The sequence below is a fragment of the Humulus lupulus genome, chromosome 7 (genome assembly GCF_963169125.1).
Source record: "Humulus lupulus chromosome 7, drHumLupu1.1, whole genome shotgun sequence".
Taxonomy (NCBI): Eukaryota; Viridiplantae; Streptophyta; class Magnoliopsida; order Rosales; family Cannabaceae; genus Humulus; species Humulus lupulus.
In genome coordinates this window covers 142,456,243-142,475,290 of record NC_084799.1, presented here as the reverse complement: position 1 = coordinate 142,475,290, position 19,048 = coordinate 142,456,243, and the positions used below count along the sequence as shown (strand labels likewise).

Sequence of the window (19,048 nt, the reverse complement as noted above, 5' to 3'; positions counted from 1 at the left end):
TTTCTACTCTCATTTTATTATCAATAAAAGAACATAAATCATTTTTTTACTTGGTCAATCACTTTGCCCACATGTTTTATTTTCATGATTATTTGTTTAATATGAATTTCTATTAAATCCCGAGCATATAGCTAATCATATTAATGGGGATGTAATCACAGTGGAATATAAATATTATTATATGTTCAAAAATAAGTTACTCCTAAGATTAGTTGGTGCACAGGATTTACACTGACTTGCCAATCTACGTTATGATCTACTTACGCATTGTAGTGTATTGTTCTTTCCAGAACATTAGCAAAGTAAATAAGGTTAAATGTATTTGTTACATAAGACTAGATCGATATTGACAGTAGGTAGGATAAGTAAACATACCATTATTATCTATTCTAGTCATATCATATATTTTACCATTTGTCATTTCAATCTCAATAAAGTCAGGTTAGTATTCTAAATGATTGTATTGTTTGAGTTCTTTGACTTGTTTGTTACCAGCGTACCCTACGGACTAACCCATACTTACATCTTGGGAACTCAGTAGTATAATTGAGAGAATGTGTTAATCATAGATATGAACATCTATAGCTTCTGAAAAAGAAGTAAAATGATGGTTTCCTTTTAGTTTGGTTCGAGGTGCTAAATGATAGAGATCCCATTTCAGTAATTAATATTAGTTTATTGAAATATAATTTACAAGGAACTAAGGGTTTTAAGGATAAAATACAATGAGGGGTAAAACAATATTTTAGTCTCTTCTCATTGTAGATCGTCTATAGATGATTGAGTGATAATTATGGTTGTAACAATGGATAACTAATAACGTATCTATATTGCTTATAGAGTGCTCTATGAATTGAAGAGTGCAATTCTTAGTCTTTAGTGGAGTCATGAGGAGTTAATAAGTTAGTAAATTTATTTGTTAAATTTATGATAACTTATTGGAGCTTGATTTCAAAGGTCCATGATCCCCACAGTACCTAGGATAAAATCGTCTAGATAGTCTCAATTAATTGATTTCATCATCAATTAGAATAATTAAAGTCGACAATGCTAGATTTGGATAATTTCACAGAGTTATGCAATTCAGAGAAGAAAATAGATTTTTAGGGCAGATTTATTAATTAAGACTGTGTCTAATTAATAAATATGTTTAAATCAAGGTTCAAATTATAAATAACCAATTTGATGAAAGATTTAAATAATTATTTAATTAATTAGTCAATAGAAAATAATACGAGCCCATCATAATTTCAGTCTAATGGCTGGTATTACCTATTATTTTATTATTATTTTTAATTAAATAAGTAACCTAATTGAGCCTTTAAAAGGAATGCAAAGGTAGAGTTGAAAATAGATGATCAGAAGATCAAGTTTTGATGCTTTAGGATTTTAGAATCTCTCTACAACAAAAGTTATTTGCTAAGCCTCTATATTCTAAGGACACTGTGGAAGACTTTGAAGAAATTTGAAGATCGGTTCAGTTTCTTGGTGATACCCTATGACAAAAAGGATATAGGGGTTAGAGAATCTGAAAGAAGGAGTTATTCATTCTACTGCATATAATGTAAGTGTTCTTACTAGTATCTCTGTTTAATTCAATTATATAAACATATTATAGGTTTTCTTTTATTGATTTATTTAATATATGATTTACATGAAAATAAATAAGATCTTGTATAAGTATTCCCTACAACTGGCCTCAGAGCCTTTGGTAATCTTTATTTTCATGGATGAACATGGTAAAATTGAATTATTTGATGTGTTGAGTGATTGGATGGATTTCATGTTTTATATGAAGCATATTCCATTTCATGAAATTATTAGAAAATTTGGGTTATTTTTTTGTATTTTCTATGCAATTAATTATTATAAATGCTTTATTTTCCATAAAACATTGTAAAAATTATTTAGAAAAAGTTTTTGGGTTGAAAATTTACACAATTTAAAAAAATATATATATTTTGGGTTGTGGCCGCCACTTGGTAGTCAAACACTAGTGGTCGCGACCAGCATAAACTCTTAAATGTTGCCAAAGTGCGTAAATCACTCATGACAGTCATGTGGCAGCGACCAGCAAGAATCACTAGTTGCGACCTACGATATAATTTTTCTTAAATTCTGAATTTTGAATGTAATTTTGAATGGGTTAATCCAAAAATATCAGATTTATATTCTCATTTAAAAATAATTTTTTTATTTGATATTTAAAAAATAGATATTGTTGACCCTCGATTTGGCCAACGACACGGAGTCAAAAATACGACAAGAAATGAGATGATAATCAAGAATGGAATCCAATGGTAAAGAAATGACACAGATGATTTATAGTGGTTCGGCCACAATGAATGGTAATGACCTATGTCCACTTAGTGCTATTATGGATATTAAATCCCAATGCCGTGATCAAAGAACTAGGGAGCTTGAGTTTCAAAAGCCTTTGGAGAATTACAACTTGTTTGAAAGATAATCGCACTATATGTTCTTTCTCTCAATATTCCCCCAAAAAAGGTTCAAAAGTCAAAAGTCCCTTCCTTGAGCTCTCTCATGCATATTTATAGGCTCAAGGGGGTTTACATGGGACAATGGCCTTAATTATCCTTAATATTTGCGTATCAAGGCAATAAAGAGGAAATAATCAATGTAGTTATTATAAAATGACAATCTTTTAAGGAAATAAACTAAAGCATTCGACCAGTCTGGTCGCATCTAATCATGAGGTTTGACGAAGCAACAGGGAGCCGGTCGATAAGAGAACAACACCTCTTAATTTTGACTCTACCATGTGTCAACTACGTGTGAGAAATTCTTGCCACATCATCAGCAGCCATTTTTTGGGTAAACATTTGCCCCCCAAGTTTATTTTACTGCGACCAGCATAAAGCAAACTTAGGAAATTAACCCTTCGCATACCCCACCAAATCTGTCAGAGCCACCCATGCCTTCTCGAAAAAGGTAACTAATCATGTCTAATCAAGTCTTTTCGGTTTCCCAAAAATTTGTCTGACAGCTATTGTGTTTCCCCATGCTTTGAAAAAAGTAATTCCATGATTACCTATTTTATAGTGCCGCGATCAATGTAAATAATCCCCCTAAGCTCAATTTTTATATTTTACTTTTCACTTATCATCTTTTCTTCAAGAACTCTGATGTACTGAGCCAAACATCCCAGAAGCTTTCATTGCTGCTCTAAGGAACTTTCGCTCAGACGTTCAAAGCGTTCGTGTTCATACTCTAACTTTCATCCAAGTAAGTTTCCCGAACCTTTAAGTCGTTTGAGATGCCATGCAAAACAATTTTTTTATCTATTTTGTATCTGAGCTCTTAAATGTTCTTGACTGAAACTGTTTTGGGGTAAATGGCATATTGATCGATGTTTGATAGGGTAGTGAAATAATGTTTTATAGGAGTTAGGAGTCAGTTTGGTAGTCGAGATTGTAGGATTAAGGCATAAAATCGAAGTAAAAATTCGATTTTTAAGCTAGTTGAAAAACTGGGTTTTTCGCCCCCCTCCAAAGTTGAAAAAGTTTTCTTTGTAAAACTTTTTACTTCCGCTTTTTAACCCATTTCTCAAACTGCTCGCTTGAAATATATTGTTTTTTATCAGAATGTTGTTGGTCGTATAAAAGCTTAACTTTTATACACGAGCGGCATTATTCCAACTTTTGAACATAAGGTTTTAGGCCTTAGATTCTCATCTCCCCATTTTCTGTTTGCAGATTTTCATGCAAGATCCGTGGGGAGGTGAGAGGCCCATCGATGACGACTTGCTGGCCCAATTGCTTGAGGATGAGGAGCAACCGTCGTTGTTGCTACCAAAGATCCCTTTTCCTCGCGCTACCCCAAACATTCCATCGTCCCCACTTCAAAATATGGGTCGAGTAAAGTCCAAAGCCCAGAAAAAGAAACCATCCACTTCTCCTTCAAATCATCCTACTCCTCGGGCTGAAATTCCTTCGACCAGTGGTCGAGAAGAAAATACCCCCGACCCAGGAATCCACACTCAAGCCTAACTCGGAAATGCCATTCAACCAGACATTGAATGGTACATTTCCCCTCCTAGCCGAGTAACGATTAGGATGATTGCAAATTACATTAAGAAGTATGGGCTTCTTGGGCTGACCCTAGTCCAACCTACCAGAGACCAACGAGAAAATCTTCCTGGAGGCACCTTCTGCGCTTGGTCGAGGTACCACATCGAGGCAGGAGCGATCCTGCCTCTCCATCCTTTCTTCCAAGGAGTGGCCAACTATTTTGGGGTCGCTCCTTTCCAAATAACCCCAAATGGGTATAGAATGCTCTCTGCACTCTATATCCTTTATAGTCATAAGAAGTGCCGGTCCCTATGCCACACGAGGTCAACTATCTATTCGACCTAAAATCCAACCCCAATCAAGAAAACACGGGGTTCTTCCACTTCTGCGACCAGGAAACTACCCGCACTTTCCTGAGTGATACCACTTTCATATCGAATGTGGGGAAGTACCATCTAGTGTACTTTCTGACTACCGACATGGTCGCCAACAACCTGGCCTTCAACCAAGGAGGTAATATTTTTTCTCCCTTGGTCATTTATTTTCCTTTAATTCTTCCTGCGTTCCCCTTAGAGATTTAGTGCATTTCAGGTCCTTTACTGCGACCGACTCCCACTCCAGACATGGAAGTCTGATCAACACTCTTGGCCAGCATGACTGACGTAGGGAAGAGCATCAAACAGCTGGTCATAAAGGCTAACCTGAGGCTGGTCGGGCTTTTGGCACCTAACCTCGATGTGAGGCAGTCAACAGCAGGTAGTGCCACCGGTGAGGAGATTCCCGAGCAGCACCCAGACGTGTCACAACCTCAAAGGAGGAGGATGAATGGAGTGACACTCAAGGAGCCCTCCAACACCCCGCGAGCTGTTGCTCCCCCTACCCCACTGGGAAAGGGAAACAATAAAGCCACCGAGCCCTCTGCCCCCATCGACTAGTCCTCAGATGAGAACGGTATTATTTTCTCATTCTTAGATAGTTTTCCAATTCCCTATCACTTATTTGATGGGGACGGCAACTTTAAGTATACTCCAAACATAAATTCGGATTTCTTCAAGGCAGTAAGTGAGGGTAAAAGTAGTTCAGTAAGTAATGTAGCAACCAGTAGTTGTAGCACATGTACTTTACTCTTTCTTTCCTTTTTAGTTCCATCTATATATTTTTTCTCACTGCACGTATTGTTTCCTTTTGTGCAGATATGTCGTCTGAAGACGTGTTCGAGCATTACAAGGTCGCTGTTACTTCCTCAGACAGGAAGAAAGACAGCAAGAGGGTTCACGGGGAGAGCAGCAAAAATGCTTCAAAGAAGCCCAGACTGTGGGTCCTTTAGCGGTTGTTCCTTCGAAGGAAACCACGCCACCTCCTTCTCCACTCGACCAACCGGCCTCAACTCCATCGGTCGATCAGCATTCCACTCCTCCAGAACCTTCCGACTAGCCACACCGTTCTCAACCCAAAGACTCTCTGGCTAGCACCATGCTCAGTTCCACCAGGGAGAGAATATACAAACTCTCCAAACACAAACGTAGTCAGGAGGCCATCGATGGTACCATCTCCATGGAATTCGACCAAATAATAAATCGAGGGCTGAATGAGATAGTCAGTGTAAGTTGCTTTCCGTTGCTAAGTAATTTACTCTTAATTTTCTGCCATCACCTTATTCCTTTCATCTGGTTGCAGGGATTGCTGACCATGACTGCTGGCTGGAGTCGTACGGGTGCAATGGTCTCCCAGACCAAAAACTTTGACACCAGGCTCGCCGAGGCAATGAAGGCGCTCGAGGGAAAGAATGCTGACCTGCTCGAGAAAAATACTGAACTAGTCAAGCAGAATGGTTAACTGCTCGAGAAAAATGCAGAGCTGACCAAGCAAAATGATGAACTGCTCGTGTAGAAAGCCACGCTGATCGAGGAGCTGTTGGAAAGCCGGGACGCCCTGAACAAATCCAATGAAGACAAAGAAAAATTTAGGGAGATTACCAAACTTAACTACAAAGAATCCAAGTAGCTTGAGCTTGATCTGATTGCGAGCAGGAAGGAGACGGAGGAGTTGGAAAGGTGTGTTAAGGAGCTCGAAGAGACTGATGCCAAAAACATGGAGAAGTACAAGGAAGCCACCAATCTTTGCTTCTACGAGTTTTGGAAGCATAATCTAAAGGCCGACTTCAGCTATCTGTCTGAGCGCTTGAGACGCACTCTAATGTCCGAATGCACCATTCGTCTGGAGGAAGAAGAAAGAGCAAAAATTCCTGCCTCCCTAAAGATTTCTCTGGAAACAGGGATTGACAGCGTGGACAATGAAGCTGGCGCTACTGTCGACCAGAACGCTCGTCAAGATCCTCCAGCCTCGTAGTATTTTTTATTTTTCTTGTAATCTTTTGAACACACGATCTACGAGTCGTGATGTAAAGACAATTACTTTCTTAATTTTCAATTATTATTGCTGCATGGGTAGCTTTTACTTTTAGCGAAAAATTACATTCGAGCACTTACTGCTCACGGTGTAAAGGAATTCCTTTTGATATTATAATATTTTCATTTTATCATAACATCTGTTCGCATGACCGAACCTAGCATAGTACTTTGGTTTGATTTAACATAATACAAAATTTTGAAAAATACTCTAAGTACCCTAGCATGCTTTCACTTATTTTTCTCATGTGTTTACATACCTTTCGATATACTTTGCCTACTAGATGCCTTATATGCCCCCCAAGTGATTGAGGAGCTTTAGGTCCTTGGTCACTTGCCTTGACCAAAACCTGTTTGAACATTACTGCTCGGAGCCAAGAATTTAAAATGATAATAAAACAAAACAACACACGTAATGAGAAAATACTTGTAATAAATACAATAATTGGCAAGAAGGACTGGCTGCGCAAAGTCCCTTATATTTCTCATAATAAATGGAAAAAACATGTTTGTACGAGTGATCAACAAGATCTTACACTTATAAGCGATTAGTCACGTAAAATGATCAACCCTTTTTCATAACTTGTAAAAGCTACAATTAATACAAGCTAATTCTAAGAAGAATTGTTTATTGATAGTACTTGCGTAGGTGTTCTCCATTCCAATAGTAAGGAATGAGATCTCCATTTAAGCAAGCAAGTTTATAGGTACCTGGATGGAGGACTTCTTCAATCTGGTATGGTCCTTCCAAATTAGGTCCGAGTACTCCAGCAGCCTGGTCGCGGTTGTTAAGGAAAACTCGTCAAAGTACTAGATCTCTGATATTGAATTTCCTTTCATGTATTTTAGAATTGAAATATCGGGCGACCTTTTGCTGGTAAGTAGCTACTCGAAGTTGGGCTTGCTCTCACCTTTCATCGACCAAATCAAGAGATTCCATCAATAGTTGGCTATTAGAGCCTTGATCGTATGTTATTCTGCGATGCGACGACGGATCTAACTCAACAGGCAACACATCCTCACATCCATATGCCAAGGAAAATGGAGTATGGCCAGTTTTTGTTCGGTGGGAAGTTCTGTATGACCAAAGTACCTCAGGAAATTTCTCCAGCCATGCCCCTTTAGCTTCTCCAAGGATTTTCTTCAGAGTATCCTTTAGCATTTTATTGACTGCTTTGACTTGTCCATTTTCTTGAGGATGAGTGACTTAAGAAACGCTCTTGATATTTCCATGTTGTTCGCAAAAATCTATGAACAGATCACTATCAAACTAGGTGTCGTTATCTGAGACAATCTTCCTTGGAAATCCATAGCGACATATGATGTTTTTTACCACAAAATCCAACACTTTCTTGGTCGTTATGGTTGTGAGTGGCTCAGCTTCGACCCATTTAGTGAAGTAATCAACATCAACTACACTGTACTTAACACCGCCCTTTCCTGTAGGCAGAGATCTGATTAAATCTATACCCCAGACTGCGAATGACCACGGACTTTGCATCTGTTTTAGCTCATTAAGGGCTTCTCGTGGAATTTTGGAGAACCTCTGGCACTTGTCGCACCTTCGTACAAATTCCATCGAGTCTTCATTCATTGTTGGCCAGAAGTATCCTTGCCTTAGGAACTTTTTTGATAAGCTTTGCCCCCTAGCATGGTCCCCACAAAAGCCTTCGTGTACCTCTTTCCTCAATTCCTTGGCCTTCTCTTTCAAAATACATCTGAGGAGTGGCATTAAGTATCCCCTACGGTACATGATTCCATCAACCAGGATATACCTAGCAGCCTGCCGTTGAAGGGTCTTAGCTTTGTTTCTGTCCGTTGGTAAGACGCCCTGCGTAAGGTACTCTATGAAGGTTGTCATCCATGTATCCGCCGCCTGGATCACCAAAGTGGTCTCCTCACCTTTGATGCTTGGCACAGATAGCCATTCAATTGGCACTATGTTTAGAATATCAACATCCTACTAGTTGAGAGTCACTGTAAATGTCAAGTGCCTTTATATTCATGTCCCTGGCAAACCGTAACCTAGCTAGCAGTGCTTCATACTCGGCTTCGTTGTTAGAAACATTGAAGTCAAACCTGATCACGCAGTGAAATTGATGCCCTTCAGGCGTTATCAAAATCACACCTGCTCCAGCATGATGTTCATTACAGGAGCCATCCGTGAACAACTTCCATGAGCGAGTTTTGTTTTGAGGCTCAGGTTCCTCAGGTGCTTCAGGCTGCTCGCTATCTGTAAGCCTAGTGAACTCTGCGATGAAGTGAGCCAGGGGTTGCCCTTTTATCGCTGCTCGTGGTAAGTAAAAGATATCAAACTGCCCAAGTTCGACCGCCCATTTCAATAATCTGCCTGCGGCTTCTGGCTTCTGCAGAACTTTTCGTAGAGGCTGGTTGATTAAAACCGTGATTGGGTGAGCTTGATAGTAGGCCCGCAACTTTCTGGAGGCTAAGAATAAGCTATAGGCCAATTTTTCAATAGGTGGATATCGCAGATCCGCTCCAATTAGCCTCTTGCTTACATAATAAATAGGCTTCTGCAAGCCTTCTTTTTCTCTTACTAAGACAGCACTGGCAGTGTATTCTGTGATTCCCAGGTAGATGAACAAAGTTTCTTTATCAACTGGCTTTGATAGGATCGGTGGTTGCGCCATGTGAGTCTTTAATGCTTGAAAAGCCTACTCGCACTCCTCTGTCCATTGGAATTTCTTGTTGCCTCTGAGTAGATTAAAAAATGGGACACATTTTTCCGTCGATTTGGAAATAAATCTACTGAGAGCAGCAATTGTTCCGGTCAAGCTTTGAACATCCTTGATCCTTGTTAGCAACTTCATATCGACTAAGGCTTTGATCTTCTTGGGATTTGCATCAATTCCTCTCGAGTTTACTAAGAATCCCAAGAACTTCCATGATCCTACACCAAAGGAGCACTTGAGGGGGTTCAGTTTCATTTGATACTTGTTCAAGACATTGAATCATTCTTGCAAGTCCCCTATATGCCCTTCTTCCTTCTTCGACTTAACAAGCATGTCATCGACATATACCTCCATGTTTGTGCTGATCAGCTCCTTAAACATGTGGTTGACCAGTCGTTGGTAAGTCGCACCAGCATTTTTCAAACCGAAGGGCATTACTTTGTAACAGTAAAGCCCTGTGTCAGCCCGAAAGCTAGAGTGATCCCCATCAAGAGGATGCATACTAATCTAGTTATACCCAAAGTATGCATCCAACAATGAGAGAATCTCATGCCCTGCAGTGGCATCGACCAGTTGGTTAATTCTAGGGAGTGGGAAACAATATTTAGGGCAAGATTTATTAAGGTATGTGAAATCCATGCATGTTCGCCATTTTCCATTAGGCTTGGGAACTAGTATGGGATTAGAGGCCCATGATGCATAAAACGCTACCCTGATGAATCCATTCTCCTTCAGCTTCTCGACTTCTTCTTTTAGGGCCTTTGATCTATCTTTGTCGAGCAACCTCTTTTTCTGTTGTACCGGTGGAAAACTTTTGTCTATGTTCAGGACATGGCTAATGACTACAGGGTCTATTCCGACCATGTCTTTGTGCAACCAGGCAAAGACTTCCTGGTTTTCCTTCAAAAATTCCACCAGTGCTTGTTTTGTTGTTGTCTATAAGTTTTTACCAAATTTCACAACCCTGGTCGGATTTTCTTCATCGAGTTGGAATTCTTCAAGGTCCTCGATGGGTCTTATCTCTTCATCAAAATCCCCAAAGCGAGGATTTAAATCTCTATCCTCACTTTGGGCAACGCCCTATTTGGCGACATCATCCCCTGATTGGGCTTGTACATCATCCGCCATTTGCAACTCTTTTCTAGCAACTTCCCTCGATATACCTTTCTTTGCCTTAGTTATCGAGGCGTTGTAGCACTCCCTCGCTTCCCGCTGATTTCCCAACACGCATCCTATCCTTGCGTCGGTTGGGAATTTCATGGCTAGGTGCCATATCGAGGTAACGGCTTGTAGGTCGACCAAAATTGCCCTCCCAATTACAGCATTATATGCCGAAGGACAATTAACTACTATGAAAGTAGTGAGTAATGTCCTGTTAGCAGGTGCAGTACATGCTGTAACTGGAAGCCTAATCGACCCAATTGGGGCGAGCCCTTCACCAGAAAAACAATAGATGGTTTGTTTGCATGGCTCCATGTTTTTGACGGCCAATTTCATTCTTTCCATTGAGGACTTGTATAGGATGTTGACTGAGCTTCCTGTGTCAACCAATACCCTCTTAACCATCATGTTTGCAATTTGAACGTCAACGACCAGCGGATCGGAGTGTGGGAATCATACGTCTTGGGCATCGTCCTCAGAGAAGGTTATTAATTCCTCCTCTGTTAGAGCCTTCTTTGGCGCTCGATCCTCCACACTAATCATCTCGATGTCTTGGTCATGGCGTATGGTTTGAGCGTATCATTCGCTCGCCTTCCCACTGTCCCCTGCATGGTGTGGGCCACCACAGATGGTGAGTAATGTGCCTGCCACAAGAGCTGGCTATAAAGGTGGCGAGTGTTGGCGTGTAGGTGCCTGCTCGTTGCCACCTTAAGCCTCTCGTTGAGACCCTCCTGCGGCTCGCACATATCTCCTTAAATGTCCCTGCCTGATTAGGAACTCAATTTTGTCCTTCAACTGGTTGCATTCATTGGTTTCGTGCCTGTAGTCGTTGTGAAAATGACAGAATTTTGTGGTATCTCTCTTGGAGATATCCTTCCTTATAGGTGCGGGTCGCTTATAAGGAATACTAGAGCTGGTCACCTGGTAGACCTCTGCTCGACTTTCAACAAGGGTCGTGTAGTTGGTGAATCTCGGCTCGTAGCTATTGCCTTTGGGGCGATTATTCTCAGAGGCTGATGGCTCATTGTTGGCCCATTTTCTGTTACCATTGCCCTTGCCCTTTCCATTGGGTTTCTCCGAACCATTGGTGGGCTTGGAGGATTCTTCCTTTGGACCCTTGTCCTTCGTGGGAGATTTCCCCTGGTTGGAAATCGCGTCCTCGAGCTTGATATATCAATCAGCCCGATCCAAACACTCTTGGGTACTTCTTACCCCATTCTTTCTTAGGCTACTCCAGAGGGGAGAATGGCGTCTAACCCCAGCAGTTAGGGCAATCATCTTGGCTTTGTCGCCCATTGTCTTGGCTCCAGCCGCTGCTCACATAAAGCCCTGGACATACTCCTTCAAGGGCTCTCCCTCCTTCTAGCGTATCTCGACCAACTAGTTGGCCTCTGTGGGGTGTACGCGACCCACATAGAATGTCCGTAGAACTCCTTCACAAATATACTAGTAGGAGGGAACTTAAAGAACCACTCCTAGGCGGTGTTAGATAGTGTTGCGGGGAAGATCCTGTAGCGGGCATCTTCTGACACTTTATGTATATTCATTTGTATCTCAAATTTGTCTACATGAGATGCCGGGTCTCCGTACCCATCAAAGTTCGGCAGTATTGGCATTTCGAATTTTCTGGCCTATTTTCCCTAGGTGGGGGGCTTCTGTCTCCACCTCTTTCCTCATTCCTTCGACCAGCATTTCCTCTACTAGAATCGGCTTCATTACAGTCATGCCCATATCTAAACTGTGGCCGACTACGGCATGACCGGCTGTTGACGCTATTTCCTCCTCGGGCAGGAATTTCCCGAGCGTCAAGGGGAGGCATGCGCTGGTCGTTGGGCCCTCGTGCATTATTATGCCGTGGGGAGCCCTTGACTGCAGAGCCTGACTCATTGTTCCTTATGTTGGCAGAAGGACGCTGCCCTCTGCTCGGTGGATTTGGCTCTTCGTCCCCTGGGCGTTTAGGGTTGGGGGCAGTTACCCGTCCCTATACTGCCTCTGGCGCTGGGGATTGCCTCGGCCAGCTTGAGATGGACGCTGTTACTCAGGATCCAGAATCGGGACATCATCCTAAGCCACACGTGGCTGTTCCGGCATTTGGGAGCTTGCTGGCTGGAACGAGGCACTTGGATTGGGAGCCCGCTGTGGTGGCGCGCTTGGTGGCTGATCCGGTTAAGAGGCTGGCATAGCCTGTCCTCGAGCCAATTGAATGGCTACTTCAAAAGCGACCATGGCATCCCTCTGCCGACGGTCCATGTCCGCCTGCCGCTCACTCAGCTCTTGGTGCTGACGTTCAATTTCTCTCTGCTACAGCGTCATTGTCTCCGCTGCGTTCTCCTAGTTGGCCAACTCATCTTGCAATACCCCCAGTGTTGCCCTTAGTGTATCCCTTTCCAACCCCTCCTCTTCAAACTCTAAACGTGGTTCATTCTCTTCCACATTTGGAGGAGGAGGTTAAGATGATGCAGCGCTAGCGGCTGGTCCAGCTTTCTTAGATGTCTTTGCCATTACATTTTCTTACAACTTCTTGAGTTCAACTCTCAATGGAAGCACCATAATATTGACCCTTGATTTGGCCAACGACACGGAGTCAGAAATATGACAAGAAATGAGATGATAATCAAGAATGGAATCTAATGGTAAAGAAATGACACAGGTGATTTATAGTGGTTCGGCCCCAATGAATGGTAATGACCTACGTCCACTTAGTGCTATTAAATCCCAATGCCGTGATCAAAGAACTAGGGTCCTTGAGTTTCACAAGCCTTAGGAGAATTACAACTTGTTTGAAGGATAATCGCACTATATGCTCTTTCTCTCAATATTCCCCCTAAAAAGGTTCAAAAGTCAAAAGTCCCTTCCTTGAGCTCTCTCATGCATATTTATAGGCTCAAGGGGGGTTACATGGGCCAATGGGCCTTAATTATCCTTAATATCCGCGTATCAAGGCAATAAAGAGAAAATAATCAACGTAGTTATTATAAAATTACAATCTTTTAAGGAAATAGATCAAAGCATACGACCAGTCTGATCGCACCTAATCATGAGGTTTGACGAAGCAACAAGGAGATGGTTGATAAGCGAACAACACCTATTCATTTCGACTCTGCCAAGTGCCAACTACGTGTGAGAAATTCTTGCCACGTCATCTGCAGCCGTTTTTTGGGTAAACAGATATTTTCTACAAAGATTCAAATTCAAATGTAAAAATATGTTAGCTAAATAGTTTAAATCTTGTAATATATTAAAATATTAGAATTATGTAATAAGATATTAAATATATCTATTAAAAATAATGGATATTTTGAATTTTTTTTAAATAATAATATCTGATTATTCTGTAGAATTTAATATTTAAATTATTTGAAATTTGAAAATTTGTTGACTAGATATTTTTATGGATATTTGAATTTGTTTAACTTTTTAAGATATTTTAGGTTTGTTATAACTATTAATATTATTTTTTTAATAAATGGTTAAGATATTTGCTAATAATTGTAACAACCCAAGATATTTTTAAAAAAATAGTTAATGATATTTGTTTTAAAAATTTTAAACTGGTTAAATTTTAAAAATGTCACATTTGCAAACCAATTAATAAAATATTTTTTAATAAATGAGATTTAAATTAACTTTTGTGAATTGTAGATAAATCCTATTTGAATTAAATTAATATTTTTCAAAATGACCCAAACTAAGTTGATTGTTGATAAATGAAATTTCAATTAACTTTTGTTAATTGTTGATAAATTTCATTTAAATTGACTTAATTATTTTTTACAAAAAAGTAATTAATTCAAATTTCGGATAAATTCTAGAAAATTAATTGTGGTGTTTTTGCAAATGAAATAAATTGTAGTATTTTTGCATGAATTCATAAACTTACTCATATAGTAACAAGATTAGGACCATCCAATTATAACATGTCAGTTTGTACTAAATGTGGTATTTTTACAATTGGGCTTAGATGCATATAGTAGCCCATATGTTTGCATAATATATGATATTTTGTTAAATAAAATATTCATAAAATTATAGGTTTTATTTGGGCCCATTAGAAAATGTAAAGTTTGAATTCCTCTCTTGTGGGTGATTCCACTTGTCAATACTCATTTGCATTATATGACTATAGTTGGCCTAATCAATTAATAACAATTAATAAATGAAGGTTTAAATTCTTGTCTTTTGGATCTTGTATGGAAGTTTGGGGGCCCTAGTAGTGAGAACGACATAATGGACCCAACGCTCCTCCATACAAGCCCAATTGGTAAGGTCTATTTGCCTTAGTTGAACTTAATTTTATATGTTCATTATTATCGTTAAACCAAAATATTGATTAGCAACAAATTATTTATAATTTAATTGAATTTGTTTCAATGTGACACTTTAGAATTAATAGAAAATTATAGGACTTTGGTTTAAAAATATAATTTTATAATTTTTTGGAGAACCATAGTCATTAATTTTTCAAAAATTAATAAGAAAAATAATATTTTTAATTAAAAATGAGGTTATATTAAGAATTATAATCGATCTCTACCATTTTTTTAACAAGGTCAATAGCTTAATGGGGCATTGAGATGCTTTGATTCATCCCCCTACGGAAGGTGTTCATTAGTTATTTTGACAAGGTTAGATTTCAAAAGATATATAATTATATGTCAAATTAAAATAGACACACCCCAACGGTGACTGATTGGACTAAATCTATGATTATCGAAACCATGGGTCTAGCTCATAAAATAACAAATTTTGCTTGTATGGAGGTTGTTAATAATGATGTCCATTAATAAATGATTTTACAACTCTATTTAATTAATGATATAATTTTTTTACTCTCGCCAAATGGGACAACATAATCATAGATTAGTTAAAAACCTAAAGAAATAGAGATATGATTATTTTGGTATTTTTTCCATATCTTACATATTTATGGTATATGTTGTGCTATTTCTTGAAATTTGAGTAAATAGAAATTTTGTTAAGCAAATGTGATTGATTTCTATCTTATTGATAATATGTAGTATTATTATGGTTGTGTCTACTCTCATCCTTTCTCAGCTTTCAATGGAGAAAACTTCCTTAAGTGGAAGTAGAACATCAACATAGTGTTGATTGGTGACAACTCCAAGCTCGTCATGATTGAAGAATCCCCAAAAGTTCCAGCTGAAGGAGCTTCCAAGTCTGTAAGAGACAAATATGACCATTTGCAGGCGGCTAATAACAAGGAACAATACTACATGTTGACTAGTATGGTGGACAGTCTCAAGAAAAAGATGGAGTATGTCGAGACGACCTACAAAATCAAGGATCAACTCCAAGACATGTTCAGGGCAAAGTCTGTGCATACTTGTTTTGAGGCCACCAAGAAATATGCTTGTGCTCAGATGGCACTGTCTCAGCACACACATGTTAACCTGATCAAGATGACCAACTACTTCCATAAAGCTAAACTGCACGGAGCAATAACAGATGAGGAGACTCAAGTCAGCTTCATCCTCAAAAATCTCTCTCTAGCTTTCCTGGCATTTACAACCAATTATGTGATGAGCAAACTCAAGTATGGTCTGACGCATCTCATGAACGAGTTTCCGAGTCAATTATGGGTGGACCAAGTAAGGTAGGATAAAAGAAGAGTATTGCTGTTGAGGCTGATCCAACTAAGGTTGAAGCTAACCTAGCTTCATCGTCAAAAGCTGAAAAAAAGAGGAAAGATGGACAAAACACCAACCCCAGGCCTGCAAAGACGAGTGCAGAAACAAGTGCACAGACGCTTAAGGGGAAGAAAAAGAAAAACAAGAAAGGTAAAGGTAAGTGCTTTCACTGCAATGAGAAAGGGGCATTGGAAATAGGATTGCCCAAGTTTCTAGCAGCGAAAAACAAATGTAATAATTATTGTTTATTTATCTTAGAAACATGTGTATTAGAGAATGATAAATCCCTTTGGATTATTGATTCTGGATCTACTAACCAAGTTTGTATCCCTTTACAGCTATTTGAATCGTGGAAGGAAGTGGACGAAGGTGGCTTAAAGCTTAGAGTTGGGAACAGAGCGTTCGTTGCGTTACAAGCTAGAGGAAGAGCTCACCTAAAGTTCAGAAATAAATATTTAATTTTGAAAGATGTATTTTTTAATCTTGATTTTAGTAGAAATTTAATTTTAGTTTGCTTGTTGCAGTTAGAACGATTTGTTCTAACTTGTACAAGTTTTAATATATCTATTTCTTTCAATGGATCACAAGGCTTTATATTGTACAACCTAACGGACCCCTCGCCCTTAATAGTGATTTATTGAAAGTAACTAAACCTAGGACCAATAAACGTCAAAAGACTGATAACGATAACATGACATATTTATGGCACTTAAGACTAGGTCATATTGGCTATGATAGAATTTAAAGACTTACAAAGGACGGGCCATTGAGGGAACTCACTTTTGATGAATTGCATGTCTGTGAATCTTGTCTAGAAGGCAAACAGACCAAGCATCCATTCTCTGCAAAGGGTGATAGGGCCAAAGAACCACTTGGACTTGTTCATTCAGATGTTTGTGGATCTATGAATGTATAAGCCATGGGTGGTTTTGAGTATTTTGTCACTTTCATTGAAGATCACTCTAGATACTCATATCTTTACTTAATGCATAGGAAATCAGAAACATTTTCAAAGTTTAAGGAATTTCTAGCTATCGCTCAGAACGAATAAGGTAAAACATTAAAGGTCTTGCAATCTAATAGGGGTGGAGAATATTTGGATATGCAGTTCAAACTTCATTTAACTGAACTTGAGATTATATCAAAACTTACTACCCTAGGTACTCCACAAAAAAGTGGTGTAGCAGAATGCCAGAATATAACTTTATTTGAAATTGTTAGATGCGAGCATAGTTACTCAAATGTAATTGAAACTGCGAATGACATTCTAAATGTCGTACCATCCAAATCAATCCCCAAAACACCTTTAGAATGCTGGAATGGTCGTGAACCTAGTTTACGTCATTATAGAATCTGGGGGTGTCCCTCCCACGTTTTGAGGAAAAAGGAAGGAAAGCTAGACATGAGAATCAAAGTTTGCATGTTTGTTGGATATCCTAAAGGCACTAATGGTGGAATTTTCTATAGTCATTCAGAAAAGAAAGTGTTTACTTCTACGAATGCTACTTTTTTGGAAAATAACTATGTCCAAAACATCAAACCGCACAACAAAGAAGTATTAGAGGAGATGGCCGAAGAATTGAATCCAACCAATGTTCCATCATCATCAATGAAAGTTGATGATTAAATCCCCACTCTTCATGTACAATTGACGCAACTCGATTTAAATGAAGAAAGTGCCACTATTCCTGAGTAAGCAGTCACAGAGCCTCGCCGTAGTGGGAGGGTTTCTAGGATACCAGTTCTCTATGGATTGGATGGTGAAACCAATATGGTTGTTGGTGACCTAATTTTTTAGGAACCCAGTTCTCTTTCAAATAGGCAATGGCTAGCCCTGAAAGGAACTATGGCTCGAAGCCATGAAACAGGAAATGGAGTCCATGTACTCAAATTCTATCTAGGATCTTGTGGAAGCACCTAGTGACTTTACAGTCATTGGGTGCAAGTGGATCTACAAGATGAAGCAAGGGGCTGATGGAAAGACCGAAACTTATAAAGTTCGATTAGTGGAAAAGGGTTATACTCAAAGAGAAGGCGTGGACTAGGAGGAAATTTTTAGTCCGGTAGCCATGCTTAAGTCCTTTCACATCCTCCTATCCATATCAACCACTCTCAACTATGAGGCCTTGCAATTGGATGTCAAAATAGCTTTTCTTAACAGGAAGCTTGATGAAGTCATTTAATGGATCAGCCAGAAGGATTTAAAGTAGATGGAAAAGTTTGCAAGTTGAATAGGTCCATTTATGTACTTAAGCAAGCTTCTAGTTCCTCGAACCTTAAGTTTCATTAAATAATCAAAACCTATTACTTTAAACAAAATATTGATGAGCCTTGTGTTTACCAGCTCAAGGAAAATCAAATAGTGGTACTCCTGGTTCTTTATGTAGATGATATCTTACTTATAGGAAACATTGTTAAGAAATTATCAGATGTGAAGAATTGGTTGAGCACTCAATTCCAGATGAAGGATTTGGGTGAAGCAAGTTTTGTTCTAGGTATAAAAATCATTTGGGATAGAAAGAAAAAACTCTTAGCTCTATCTCAAGCAGCTTACATTGATAAAGTGATTGAACGTTTCTCAATGACAAATTCAAAGAAAGGACGTCTATTGGCCCGCCATAGAATTCATCTTTCAAAGAAGCAATCTCCCAAATTCCTGAAGAGGAAGATGTAATGAGAAAAGTTCCTTACGCATCTGCAGTTTGAAGTCTGATGTATGCTATGTTGTGTACTAGGCCAGATATCAACTATGCAGTGGGAGCAATGAGAAGGTATCAGCCAAATCCAGGACCGGAACATAGGATAGAAGTTAAGCATATTCTAAAGTATTTAAGGTGGACCAGGGATTATATGTTTGTCTACAAGGGTGGTGCTCTAAACCCCGTAGGCTACACCGATTTAGATTTTTAGACTGACAGGGAGAAGCATAAAGCAGTATGCGATCTCAGATTCAACCATGGAGGCTGAGTACATAGATGTGTCTGAAGCAACTAAGGAAATTGATTGGTTAAAGAAGTTTTATTGAGATCTTAGTGTTATTCCAGATATGGATAAACCACTTGTGTTGTTTTGTGACAACACAGAAGCGATAGCCAACTCGAAAGAAC

At 39.2% G+C, this 19,048-nt stretch overlaps 1 protein-coding gene across 1 annotated transcript; it reads left to right on the top strand.

Moving 5' to 3' along the window:
* Positions 1-15,425: 15,425 nt before the first annotated feature.
* Positions 15,426-15,911, top strand: LOC133792247 (uncharacterized). Its single transcript, XM_062230155.1, has one exon. The coding sequence runs from the start codon at positions 15,426-15,428 to the stop codon at positions 15,909-15,911; it is 486 nt and encodes a 161-aa protein (XP_062086139.1).
* The last annotated feature ends 3,137 nt before the right edge of the window (positions 15,912-19,048 follow it).